Source organism: Dermacentor andersoni, chromosome 5 (genome assembly GCF_023375885.2).
Source record: "Dermacentor andersoni chromosome 5, qqDerAnde1_hic_scaffold, whole genome shotgun sequence".
NCBI lineage: Eukaryota > Metazoa > Arthropoda > Arachnida > Ixodida > Ixodidae > Dermacentor > Dermacentor andersoni.
In genome coordinates this window covers 112,331,820-112,345,744 of record NC_092818.1, presented here as the reverse complement: position 1 = coordinate 112,345,744, position 13,925 = coordinate 112,331,820, and the positions used below count along the sequence as shown (strand labels likewise).

The 13,925-nt window shown below is 43.8% G+C and overlaps 1 protein-coding gene and 1 long non-coding RNA gene across 3 annotated transcripts in view; both read right to left on the bottom strand.

Annotated features, from left to right (window-relative positions):
• LOC140218506 (uncharacterized) overlaps window positions 1-13,925 on the bottom strand; it is a 276,906-nt gene that overhangs the window by 59,495 nt on the left and 203,486 nt on the right. The window lies entirely within an intron of this gene.
• Window positions 169-12,943, bottom strand: LOC126532298 (kunitz-type serine protease inhibitor C4-like). 2 transcript variants are annotated; one of them, XM_050179986.3, is made up of 3 exons: window positions 12,684-12,943; window positions 7,415-7,653; window positions 169-329 (listed from the first exon to the last, which is right to left on the bottom strand). In XM_050179986.3, the coding sequence occupies exons 1-3, from the start codon at window positions 12,739-12,741 to the stop codon at window positions 264-266; spliced, it is 363 nt and encodes a 120-aa protein (XP_050035943.1). In that variant the 5' UTR covers window positions 12,742-12,943; the 3' UTR covers window positions 169-263. The 2 variants fall into 2 exon arrangements, with proteins under 2 accessions (XP_050035943.1, XP_050035942.1); XM_050179985.2 differs by having other exon boundaries at window positions 7,415-7,656; window positions 12,684-12,934.

Genomic DNA, 13,925 nt, shown 5'->3' with positions numbered 1-13,925 from the left:
ATAATTTTTTTTTTGTATTTGTGTGATTACAAGCAAGAGTGCAAAAAATAAATAAGTCGTGGCACCGGCACGCTGCTTGTTAAACCGCTTCGTGCAAAATGTCATCGTTTGACACTCTGCTGTGGCGTGAGATTGGGGCCCTGCCACGTTTCTACAAAAGAAAATATATCGGGGCCAGAATTTATTCTTTAATATGCACCAGCACAAAGCTTAACATATCTACCATAAAACACAAGCTGTAGCCCGAGCTTGAAGTCCGTGCCTCAGCCACGATTGGCGCCTCGCTGCCGGCCACCTTGACCACCGGAATGTCCTCCTACTTCGGGAACCTGTGTTGATAAGATAAAAAATAAAAAGCGCTCCGCGCGTATTCGATGTATTGATGCAGGCCATGAACAGCTGAAGTTTGCTTATGTAAGTTAGGTTAGGTTAGGCTTACGTCATGAACGGCTCGAGCTGCTGCCAACTGCGCTGCGTCCCGATTACTCAGTTCCATAAAAGCCTCTCCCAAAAATTTTGCCACGCATAGGCTTCAAGGCATCTTAAACCCGAGAGCGTGGAACAGAAAAAGCGCATCCTAGCCCGAGTGAACTCTTATGCGCGCCCTCTATGCGCCGTCATGTGCCTCTATGCGCCGTCAAGCATACTTCTGGCACGAAGACACAACGTGGTGGATCACTTCCAGCAACCGCGGCAATCACGGAAACCACTTCTACACGCACCTGACGTTACCGGAGCGGTGTCTAAGCTTAACTGCAGCAGAATCTCTACACGGAAGAAGGACCTTCTCGTCCCATCTAAGGAGATGGAATGAAAGCTGCACCACCGAGGTACGAATGATTTCTACTTTTCTTTTATTATTTTCTTATACAAGATAAACTGCAGTTCGAGAACCAAGCAGGTGGGCGCATGGGAAAATAGACAAGAACATATTGCGTAACACAATCTAAACATACGTATGAGATACCGATAAAAGGAAAATAAGAAAAACGAATCAGAATCAATGATGAACGAACAAGAAAATTTTGGCACTAACTTTTATGTACAGTAATTAAGACGAAAAGAACTTAATGGAACACTTTCAAACGCTTTTACCTCATCAATCATCGGAAACTTTCTAGTAAGGCGTTTCATTGTGGGATAGTGCGAGGCAAAAACGAATGTTTGAAAAGCATAGGGCGAGACTGCGAGCAAAACACGGTGCTGTATGAAGATTATGAGCGTGCCATGCTGGACGTGATAAAGGAGGACGTAAGCATGAGTCATAATAAAAAATTCTACTCACTAGAGAGCAATATGAACAGCAATTTTAGTCAAGGAATGGCTGTACATTTACCAAAAGACAAAATGTTCTTGTTAGTCATCAGCTGAGTCGGTGAATCCTTGCGACGATAGGCGTTAAGATGAAGCGAACTGCCTTTCTAAGACTAATTTTAAGTTTGTAAATACATATTTTTTTTTTATTTTAGGTAAGTAAGTTTTCTTTCTCTGGAAGTCCTGGCATCATATAGACGGTGCGACATAGGCGCTATCCACTGGGGAATTCCAGCTTTAGAGTTTGGCGGTAGTTGTAGTTATGCCCAGTCACACAAATACTACCTGGCGACGTGGTATTTGATTCCAACTAACTTAGCAACCTAACTAGCTAATTAGTTAATTAACTTTCCTCTACGGCCCGCTATGCCAGCCTTTAACCGACCGCCAGTTGCACCCAAGTGGTGAAAGCGGCGAGCCGTCGTGTGACCTCGCCAGGTGGTATCTGTGTGACTGGGCATAACTACAACTACCGCCAAACTCTAAAGCTAGAGTAGCTTGTGGTAACTAGCTAGTTAGTAAGTTATTTAGTTAATTATTTTCTATTTATGCTTGCAGAACTTGTGCTTTTCTCATGTAATGTGGTCTGAGCCTCCCGATTAGTTAGTTAGTTAGTTAGTTAGTTAGTTAGTTAGTTAGTTAGTTAGTTAGTTAGTTAGTTAGTTAGTTAGTTAGTTAGTTAGTTAGTTAGTTAGTTAGTTAGTTAGAATGAATGAATTTGTTGTTTTATGGCGCAAGGGCCAATTATGACCAAAGAACGCCAGGTCAGTGATGATGGGTTTGTGGTGGGTAGATGAATTCCGTAAGTTATTGTGACGTAACTGTAACGGGGCCTAAAAGCGATATCTGTAAAGTGCATAAAAGCTATATGTAATAAAATTATGGCAATGACTAAGGAGTACTAATAAGAACACAAAAGATACATTGTGATAGAATGATCATATTTTAAAATACTTGAAAGCAAACGTTTGCAAGACGAACTACTGCCTAAGAGAGCCCTTAAAACGGAAGGGCCTGAAGGCGTGTGCTGTACAAAAATATCGCAGCAACATCCTGTTGAGAGAGGATGTGCTACAAATTCGTAGGGCTAACAACATGTAAGACAACATCGTTTAAGTAACTTAGGACTGCTCTGTTGTCAAACAATGGTTCTGTACCAAGAAACATTACAGGATGAAGGGGGATGTGCTGCCGGTATGCTAGCGGAAAGTATTTCTTTCTGTCTGTTTCGGCTTGCCGACACTCCAGGAAGGCGTGGAGGACGGTGAACCTTTCACCGCATCTACCGCAGGATGGTGATTCATTTCCAGTTAGCAGGAAACTGTGTGTGGCATATGTGTGTCCTATTCTGAGACGACAGAATAGGACATCTGTTCGTCGTGCTTTTGTTGCGGAGGGACAATTACCCAGTTTTGGTTTAATCAAGTGAAGCTTATTATTTGTTTAAGCCTCCCATAAGCGCTGCCAATGGCTTCTGAGTTTCTTTCGGATGAAAGGCTTTATGTCCAAGGCAGGTAGTGCAGTGGTAGAATGGATATCTTGTGAAGCAATTGATGTGGCAATTTCGTCAGCTAGCATATTACCCTCAATGGCCCTATGTCCAGGTACCTAGCATATTATGACTTGCTGCTGAGACATGTGCGATGTGCAAATAACGCAATAAAGCTCGGTAAGTACAGGGTTTCGATGATTGCGGAGGAACATTAGGGCTTTTACAACGCTTAGAGAGTAGGTGTATATAATGGCTTTGTGCAACTTTGCTTTCTTGATTTGTTTAACAGCAGATAGAATTGCATAAGCTTCCGCGGTGAATATGCTTGTTGCCGGATGCAGTTCATCGGACTCGGAGAAGGATGGTCCGATTGCAGCATAAAACACGCCGGCATGTGATTTAGAAGCGTCAGTGTAAAACTCTATGCACGAGTACTTCGACTGAAGTTTCAAGAAGTACATTCAAATATGTACCTCTGGGGCGTGATTCGTCACCTCTACGAATGATGTATCGCATTCTATGGGCTTCCACTGCCATGGCGGCAATGGCTTAGCTGGGACCATCAGGTTTTGCTGAAGAATTGGAAGATGCATTTCCTCAGCAAGCTTTCTAATGCGCAGAGAGAATGGTTTTCTTGCTGCAGATCGATTATTAAAGAGCATTACAGATGCCACGTCGTTAATGCTTGCATAAGAGGGATGGTTGCAGTTTGCGTTCACTTTTAAAAAGTACATGAAACTGGAGTATGACCTCTGAAGATGAAGCGACCACTCATTAGCTTCAACGTAGAGACTCTCTACACGACTTGTCCTGAAGTAACCGGTCGCCAAGCGGATACCTAAGTGGTGAACAGGGTCAAGCATCTTCAAGGCGCTTGGACTGGCAGATTGATATACTATGGCCCCATAGTCTAAGCGTGTGCGTATAAGACTTTTGTACACGTTCATCAGACACTTCCTGTAGGTGCCCCATGTTGTATGTGATAAACGTTTAAGAATGTTCATTGTTTTTAGACATTTCTCTTTTAGGTGCTTTAAGTGTGGAATGAAGGTCAGTTTTGAATCTAATATGACTCCTAAAAATTTGTGTTGTGTGACAACTGGTATGTGCTGTCCGTGTAGTTCTACACTGGGCTCTGCAAATAGGCCTCTTTTTCGTGTGAAAAGGACACATGAGCTTTTAACAGGATTCAGTTTAAAGCCGTTTTCCTCTGCCCATTTACACACTTTGTTCAAGCCAAGCTGGACATGTCGCTCACAAATAGAAAGGTTGCATGACTTGAAACCTAATTGTACGTCATCTACTTATACCGAATAAAACGTGCTCTGCGGTATAGATAAGCGCAAGGAATTCAGTTTGATTATAAAAAGGGTACAGCTTAACACGCCTCCTTGCGGCACCCCAGTTTCTTGTGTAAATGGCCTGGATAGAGCATTGCCCACCCTAACGCGAAATGTATGGTTTGATAGATAACTTTCAATTACATTAAGCATATTCCCTCGAATGCCCATTTCTGAGAGGTCTCGCAAAATCCCATATCTCCAAGTCGTGTCATATGCCTTTTCCATGTCTAGGAAAACGGAAAGAAAGAACTGCTTATGGATAAAGGTGTCGCGAATGCCTGCCTCAATGCGCACGAGCTGGTCAGTAGTCGACCTACATTCTCTGAAGCCGCACTGATAAGGGTCGAGCATTTTATTCGATTCAAGGTAATGTAAAAGACGACGATTTATCATTTTCTCGAAGAGTTTGCATAAGCAACTTGTCAGTGCTATTGGACGGTAACTTGAAACGTGGGATGGGTCCTTGCCTTGTTTCAAGACCGGTACTACGATAGCTTCTTTTCATGAGGATGGAGGTATCCAGCAGCCCAAACATAGTTAAAAAGTGCCAGAAGTGTCATCTGTGTATCAGTGTACAGGTTTTTAATCATGTCATAGATGATTTTGTCAACTCCAGGTGCAGAGCTCATACACGAGCTCGACGCAGCTCTAAGCTTGGCAATATTAAAAGGGCAGTTGTATGGTAGATTTGGTCTGCATTTACGGTTTATTGACTTAAGTTCTGCTATTTGCTCATATTTAAGGAATGGTTGTGGATAGTTTACGGAACTTGATACACGTACAAAATGTAATCCAAGGGCATCGGCCTGGTTTTCCAAGGTATTTCCTCGCTCATTAATCAAAGGTAATGGGTTGATCTGCTGCCCTTTTAGCCTTCTCAGCCCGTCCTATACTTTAGCCTCCTGGGTATAGGAATTGATGTCTGAGAGAAACCTCTCCCAGCTTGCTCTTCTAGCCTGCCGTCTCGTGCGCCGTCCTTGTGACTTGATGTGTTTAAATGCGATGTGATTTTCCGCTGTAGGATATTGGCGCAATCTGCCCCATGCCTTATTTTGTCTTTTTCGTGCATCCCTGCAGTCTTCATTCCACCAAGGAACACGTTTCTTAGATGACTGACCATTTGTTTGTGGAATAAACTTTTCAGCTGCATCAATAATAAAGGCGGTGAAATATGCTACAGCATTATCTATGGCGAAATCTCGTATAAAATCTTGTGATAAGTAAGAAGATTCCTTGAAATGCTTCCAATCACCGGAGTCAAGTTTCGAGCGAGGTACCTGTGGGCGAATGTCGTCTCGTGTTAGTAAGTTTAAAGTTATTGGAAAGTGGTCGCTCCCGAATGGATATTCTATAACATTCCAGTCTAAGTAAGAAAACAGTATGGAAGATCCAAGCGCTAAATCTGTCGAGGAGTATGAATTATGTGCAATATTATAGTAGGTGGGTTTTTTCCTGTTAAATAGGCACACACCGGACATAAGAATAAAGGATTCGATCAGTCGACCCCTCGAATAAGTCCTGGAATCTCCCCAGAGACCGTTATGAGCATTAAAGTCCCCGACAAAAAGAAACGGCTCAGGAAGTTGATTAATAAGTTCGTAGAATTCTATTTTGCTCATGTGATAGCTTGGAGGTATGTAGATAGAGCAGATGGCTATTAGTTTATTAAAAATAATTGCTCGAACTGCAACTGCCTCGAGGGACGTCCGAAGCGGCAAGTGTTGGCAAGCAATAGGTTTATTGACAATTATGGCTACACCGCCGGATGATGTGTTCACTTCGTCACGATCTTTACGAAAGATAGTGTGCAACCGGAGAAAATTTGTCTGTGTAGCTTTTAAGTGCGTTTCCTGAAAACACAGTACCTTTGGATTAAATTTGTGTAGAAGTTCGGTTACGTCGTCAAGATTGTGGATGAGACCTCTCAGATTCCATTGCATAATTTGTGTATCCATTTTGATAGAGTTTGACACTGTGTGTCCTGGAAAGGAAAGGTTAGTTCACGGGCCCTTTGTAGGCCCCGTGACGGGAGTTCTGTCTCGTTTGGAGCGATCGAGAGAGCCTCGCCGCTCCTTAGGCGCTGGTGGCGCCGTCTTGCTGGTGGCTGTATCCATCGCCTCTTACGAGGCGTTGGGCACGCGCTATTCCGAGCGCTTTGTTTGACGTGAAGGCCTCGGCACGTTGGACGAGACCTTCGAGGTCACCTGCCCGGGGGTGGATGGCCCCTTCTGCTGGGGTGACGGAGCAGCGCTAGCTGCAACCTCCGCGGGAGCAGGTGGCGTAACTTCCGACTCACTGCTTGTGGGTCGGACAGCCGCCGGAAGCCGTTGTGTCGCCGCCCCCTGACGCGTCGCATCGGCAAAGCTGCTCTTAGGTAGGTATGACACCCGCCTCCGGGCCTCCTTGAAAGATATGTTTTCTTTGACTTTGATTGTCACAATTTCTTTTTCTCTTTTCCAAGACGGGCAGGACCGCGAATATGCGGCATGCTCGCCATCACATTGACACAATGTGGAGTGTTCTGGCACGTTTCGGAGGAATGTTCATTGTCACTGCACTTTGCACATGTCAGCCGCCCTCGAAAGTTCTGTGAACTATGGCCGAACCTTGGCACTTAAAGCATCTAAGAGGATTTGGCACGTATGGCTTAAGTTAGTTAGTTAGTTAGTTAGTTAGTTAGTTAGTTAGTTAGTTAGTTAGTTAGTTAGTTAGTTAGTTAGTTAGTTAGTTAGTTAGTTAGTTAGTTAGTTAGTTAGTTAGTTAGTTAGTTAGTTAGTTAGTTGCTCAGGCTACATTACATAAGAACAAGCACTGCAAGCATAAATAAAAAAGCAATGCACAAGAAAATTTCACTTACTCCGAAGAATACTCGCAATCACACCACACAAAGAGAGCCACACCTACTACGCAAAGACGTCCCATTATTCTTGGAAATTTGAGGACTTCTGTGTCCACATTAGCAACCTAGTGGTATGACTGCTGAGATCGAGGATGAGCCGCGGCCTTTCTAACGTCCCAGGTCATCATGCTACCGGCCATGCGTCACAGCGGTGCAGATGATAATTCGAGGAACGGATGCTGCGTTTCGTGCAAGATGTCAGCCGTTACACAGCTCGTGTTATACAGTACTGCCCTGCTCATTACAGGGTGAGCTAAACCTCTTCAGATGCTTTTCCCCCTCGAGATTCGCCGCTTCAGAAAGTGCGACACTTATAGAAGCAATCGTGCAACTTTCCATATTTAACGGTCACCCAGCTGAACTCACCTCGAACGTGCAGTACCTCATGCACTCGTCGTGGGTCTTAAATGCATTAGCATCTCTTCCGCCGCAGCCACCGTACAGGTACTGCTTGCAAAGCAAGTACGTTGTGTCGTAGTACCAGCGTGGCACATAGTCCGAGCAGCGTCGGTGGTCGGGCTTCAGCCAGCATTTGTTCTTGACAACTTGATCTGTCGGGTTGTCCTGCTCATCCTGTGCCCTTTTGTACTTCTTCGCGTCCACCACTTCTGAAATGCACGTGTCGTGATTACACGGGCAGCTATAAACCTTTCCTACAAGTCACCGGACTCGACTCATGACTTTAGAGATGCCACGACGCAGTGGACGCACCTACTCCTCTTATCATCGTGACTCGTTCTTTGTCCTGTTTTTCACCGTCTCTTTTTCCTCCAGTGCACAGGCCAGCGCAAGTTACGGCTGACCCCTCTGCCTTTTGGGAAATAAATTTCCCTCGCTTTTCTTTCACAAATTATTTGCGCCATAAACAACTACGAGGAAAAAACGATCGTGGTCCTCCTGTTAATAACTCTGATTGTTCATTGAATCGTGCGCTTTTGGTCCAGAAATAGCTGATTCTTCTAGTATCAATGGCACTGTTACGTTTAAGGGCCGTGGCCACATTTAACAGGCAATCTGTATAATTTGCTGAATTTTTTTGTCCACTCGATGGATAAGGTTGAAACGCAAAACACACCAAAACAAAAAAAGCAAGATGAGAAGAACGGGATGGGTACGCTATGTATTACTGTGGCGAGTACGTTCGAATAAAGATTCACGGTTGTCAGTAGCACCCTTGCAGTTCGTCTCGTCTTCCTTTAAGGTCAGTGTTCCGTGCTTTAATCTTTTCCAAATCTGCTTTCCAACTGGTCCAAAAGACTACTTTTTGTTGAAATTGAAAAAAACAATGCTATTCAGATGGCTGCAGCCCGAAGCTACATTTTTTTTCCTTTTCGCGAAGCTTTGTGGGCTTGCGCAGAACAGATTTGCCAGAATACGTTTCAAAATATTGCTCGTTTTTTATCTTGCTCTTTACTCCTTCATCTGTTCTTTCACTTGTAGATGTAGAGTGTAGATGTGCTTGTCGGAATTAACGGTATTTCGTACTTATATTCTAATGTCATATGACGTGTGGTATATTCCATTTTTTATCAATTGCCTGTAGCCCCCCCCCCATGTGATACCCTCAGCCGTGAGGGCCTTTAGGGGTATTTTGTACAAATAAATGTAAACGATACATGTCCTTGGAATATACTGACATTCACTTGCTTCTTCTTTCCGTCCTTTCCTTTTTTTTTCCTTCCTAACTAACTTCGTTAACGCTGCGCCAGCTTCGCGTTTTCTATCTTCGACAAAAAATTAGGGCTCAGCCAATATACAATATCTATCAGTAATAACAAGAAGTCAAGATAGCAGGGAATGAGCGCTCCAACATTTAGTGAGTAGCTTGGCCACTTCTGAAGCACTCAAATGCCTCCGGAACCAACAAGCCTCGCCACATGGCTAGCGTGCATGATATGTCGCAAGAAATTAGTTTTATTTGTTGATTGTCGCTAACAAAATCTCCGATGTTGAAGCTAACATATACAGGGTAAACTGGTGAACGACTAGGTTGTTAAGCAGGAGGGCTATAATGAGAACCGCAATAACAATTCCTTCTGAGAATTTACTTTCCAGTTCATTCGCGTTATAATGTTAACGATAAACTTAAGCTGAACTACTTAAAACTTCAACAGCGCTGAAACCATGGAAGTGTACGAGATTAAAATGAGACTTCAAAGTTTTTCACGTTTCGTTGCAACAAATTAATTTTTCTTTTTTCATTAACTGTGCTGTACGTGGGGCAGCGGTTAATCACCGAGCGCTTGAAGAGGTGAAAGCAAAAGTAAAACTGCGGACCATCTGCTGCTCGTGCGTAAATGAACAATTTCGTATGATAATTAACCGCTGGAGCAACGGTCCAATATGAGCCGAGCGCGAAAAAGGGTTCCTCTAAAACCTGCTCTCCGGTTCCACGAGCGAAGGCGCATACAGTCACCATACACCGACGCACGACCTCGCGCACAAGACGTTAATTACGTATTTCGTTATTTTCTTTGTTTTCCTTCATAACTTATCGTTACAATAATAGAGCAAATGTTAGCTCTTTTATGCGATATTTCTAGCATGGCGCGTAACCGCCGCTACGCGAAATTCCCCTGAGTACTTGGTTGCAACCATGCAGTGAAAGTTATTCCCGATTTCTCCCGCTTTCTTTGCCCGGGCCCGTCTTTTGTTCCTTTGAGTGTCCTGAAAGATTTTGTCGCTGTTGACTGCACCCACACTCGTATTCTAGAACCTTCCTCCATACAACACTTCATCATCTCGACTGATGATAGCGATGATGAGTTCTAGTGGCATCCCCTTCAAAACGGAACGTCGAAAGAATAGTCCCCTAGCCTGCATGAGCTAAACAGTATTGTTATACATGCACAGCTGTTTGGCATTTCGGATTTGCTCTTCTTGACTGTCTCTTGTGTCTTCATTAAAACTTCTATTTCTTTACCATGGCTATACATGTAGCCACTCGGCTTCTATCAATCTCTTCCCTGCTTTTTTTTTCTACCATGATATTCTAAACGTTTCTTTCTTATCTCGACTACTGGCCAATTAACGCTTCACATGGAATCCCAACGCTTCTGGATTGGTGGATGGAAGCTATGAACGTCGCCTTTCAAACGGGTCGGTGTGTGGCACCACCAAGCTCTTGTTCTTATTTTGCTAAATCTCCTGCGTATTTAAAAGAAAGTGACACACGAAGAATTCTCAGCATCAAACTTTCTGAACCCCTATTGGGAACTTTGTTTTTGTACGCTTCCGTTGTTTGGGGTCGCCCTACTTATCTGCCACCACACCTCCAATCACCTTTTAGTAGTATCTATTGCGGACATGTTTACTTTGCCCCTGCTATCCCTGAACCCAAGAACTCCAAGGAGGCCAGCAGAGCATAAATGGACAGCTGGGTAGATATATTCGCATTCTAATAAAACATATTCCATCAATTCCCTAACAAGCACAACTTCTTCCTCCTTGGTGTACACCGTTTTATTACTACGCGTTATAACGCATCCTGATCTCGTTTCGAAAAGTAAAGAGGTTGCCTTTCAGTAATCGTAAATTATTTATTTCCTGATTTCGTTTTTACCTCTTAGGCAACTCATAGTTAGTTTCTTTTCCATTGCCGCCACAAAGGAGATTGTCCCAGCCTTCCCTGACTTTGCGTTTGACGTTCTTTCTAGCCATGGTGCGCACTATAACGGTCGCATACTTGCTGGTAAGTTTCCTAGTTCTTTTCCTCCACTGTGAGTCAGTGTTTTTCCTGTACAAGTACTTAAAAGCTCTCGAAACCAATTTACTTTCTTTCATATATCACCTTCTAAAGATCCATATGTGGTATTCCCGTGAGCGCCCAATGCAAGGAGCCTCACTGACCTTCGGCTGCCCTCGAGTCCTAATTGTACCCCTGACTTCAACCAAATAACCCAATTTCCAAATGCAAGTCCCGGAACCATTACATCTATCCACGTACTTAGGAGCACCTCGTATACATATTACATTGCCATAGCACTCTGTGTTTCATTATGGCCACATTTGTCTTCCCCTTAGCAATTATTTTCTTCCTGCTTTTCCATATACCTATTACCAAATGTATTGCCTGGAGAAAGTGAATGGCAGCGTCACCGCTTTGACAGAAGTAATCATTGCGCTTCACTGACACTGTGCGACAATACTCGACAACCATAGCTTGTTCTTGAGTCGGATTGGCGGCGGTGTGCTCCACTCGATGGAGCGGAGGAAGAGCTCCGAGTCGAGAATCATCTGATCATACAGAAGGTAGTTTTGGCGATTGGTAAAAGTTGATTAACTTTAACACCATCACTTGAATGAATCACTCTGTAAAAAAACTTCCTGCGCATTCAAGTTGGATGGAAGAATAGCAGGTTGTTCGAGGTATCCTTCGCGACAAGAAGATTCCAGCTAAGTTCAAGTGCCTAATGCGCAATAGGTAAGGTACGACCATGGACACTGTGTCGAACGGAAACTCTTCGATTGGATACGTGGCTAATCTACTGAATACTCAAAAAGCTAAAATAGCGAACGCTGAGATAAATGCGATGAGTCACCAGCGATATATAAAGTTCTCTATAACAATCACGTCACAACAGCGGCCAGAGACGGGGACATTTCAACAAAGGGCAATTTCAAGTACTTCAATTTTTTATCCAGCAGTGCATCTTTATCGAATGTGAATTTCTAGCTCTCTTTAGCGCTTCTCAGTTTCATGGAAATACCTTGATGTTCATGGTCTCCGCCTGTATTCGCTTTTTTGGCGACATTTTGGGAATTCATGTTGTTTTCCGTGTGATGAGAAGCTGCCAGTGGCACCTAAAGGCATCAATCTCTGCTGTAAAACTATCTAACAAAAAAAAACGTGTGAAAATGAATACTCAGAGGCTCTGGCTATGCAATTATAAAGTAAATAGATGACAACAAGAACGATGACAATAGAGAATGTGTTTCCGAGATCAACTTCGGCAAGGACGTGGTGGTGATTGTTACGAGAGGACACAAGCTTTAAAAGAGCTCGCTCTTTACAAATGAGCAACACCTTGATTCTGAGTTTCTGAGGAACGTAGCTAATGAGGTGAATCAGAAAAGCACTTCGTCAGAAACTCTAATTCCATACGGCCTGCGTAACAGCTACAACGAGAACGGAAAGCTCTAGATTTGAATCGACGTTTAACCCTCACAACTTTTCTGAGGGCCAATAGCAGTAGTTGTGTGTATCTCACAGTACACTACAAAGCTTCGGACTTGCTGACAGAGCCGTATAGCTCCAAATAACGCCCGAAACCTTTCAAAATCGATACGCATGCTTTAGCGCACCGTGATACTTCCACGTTAAACACATACACCACATTCATTTAAAGGACAACGGCTACATTATGCACACACTTTCGGGTCTCTTGACATGCTTGCCTTCGTATTTTCTTCTACAAGTACACGGACATGCAATATCAAACATGCACACCATGCTTCGCAACGCAGTAATTTTGCACGTTCTCGATGCCCAAGTGTCTTGACTTTCTCTGCAGATGGAAGCTACTTCAGAAGGAAAAAAAAAAGAGAATCGAAGTAGTGCACTTGACCCAGATTTGGAATACATCTGAAGCCTGGAGTAACCGAAAGCGCAGGCCAAGACCGCGGCACCACTTACCTGTCAGCGCCCAACCTATGATCACGGCAAACACAAACAAGCGTTGAACACTCTCCATCTTCAGCGGCTTTCAATCCGCAAACTGAAGCTCGTTTCCCCACGTTACTTCATTTAGAACTGAAAGCAGGCAGTCTACTCGCTTTCAGAGCTTCCTACTTGAGATCCGCGACGGCAGCGACAAGGCGTCCGGCAACGCGGTGGATGGAAAACGGCGCGCAGTCATGTGGGCTGTGAGCGGGAAAAAAAATCAAGTATATATGTACACCAAGGGAGGGAATGAAAGGAATAAGAAGTACAAAAAAAAGATTCCCTGTGCGTGCGTTCGCGAGGCACTCTGGATGCTGCACAAGCCATCTTATAGTTTTTGAGTAAACAGACCGTCGCTTGCTTTTGTGAGGGGGGGGGGGGTCTACACCATACTTGAAGATGTCCTGAAATAGCGAGTGAGTGACACAACAAAGAAATGAAGAGCAGTACGTGGAAAGTATGCACGAATAGAGAAGAAGAGAAGTGGGTTCTTTTTTTTACCTTTTATTTTTTTGAGAAAGTTAGAAAGATATTAAGGAGGAAAATTTGGAGAGTGAAGACATAACTTTTGAAAAAGGGAAGTGAAATGTAAAAAAAAGAAAGAAAACGATGGAAGTTTTGAAGAAATCATGAAACAAGTTCTCTGGGTGGGTGTAAAACACTTTCCAGCTGCTCACCGCTTTTGAATGCGGGCGCCGCACCTGAATTCCTCGGAGATGTGTACGTCAGAGTCAGAACGTGAACTTATAAAACGAAGCAAGCACAAACACGGCGAGAGGGTTTTCTTTTTTCTTTTTTGCTTTTCCCCACCGAGACACGCAATACGTATGGAGTTGCAGACCAAGAACACACACGTGAAAGGAGACAACAATGGTCGCGTGACACTCCCTCCCATCCCGCCGTCCCAACACGAGCCTGTAGAGGAGGACGAGAGTCCTGCATTGGCTCCTGCTTTGAGGTGAAAATTGGAAGCCAAGTCAGGTATTCGCCTGCAACAAGAAGAAAATGATCTATTTCGATTCCATGTATTGACGATCCGGTTACTTACAAGCAAGCTTTTTTTACATATGTGGAGCAAGTGGTTTTGACTAGTGTGCTCGTCACTCTGCCCCGTAATGTGATTCCAACCAGGTAGTTCAGTGTCAAACGGAAAGAGACGGGTCTATCGATGCGCTAGGCAAAAGTGAGCAGAAAGTATGAGAATAATAAAAAATT

What these genes read in the sequence shown, in the direction of transcription:
- LOC126532298 (XM_050179985.2), bottom strand. Translation starts at nt 12,741, where the DNA reads ATGGAGAGTGTTCAACGCTTGTTTGTGTTTGCCGTGATCATAGGTTGG. An exon ending in CATAGGTTGGGCGCTGACAG is followed by an intron (nt 7,657 to 12,683) that starts GTAAGTGGTGCC and finishes CGTGCATTTCAG; the next exon opens with AAGTGGTGGACGCGAAGAAG. An exon ending in TGAGGTACTGCACGTTCGAG is followed by an intron (nt 330 to 7,414) that starts GTGAGTTCAGCT and finishes TTATCAACACAG; the next exon opens with GTTCCCGAAGTAGGAGGACA.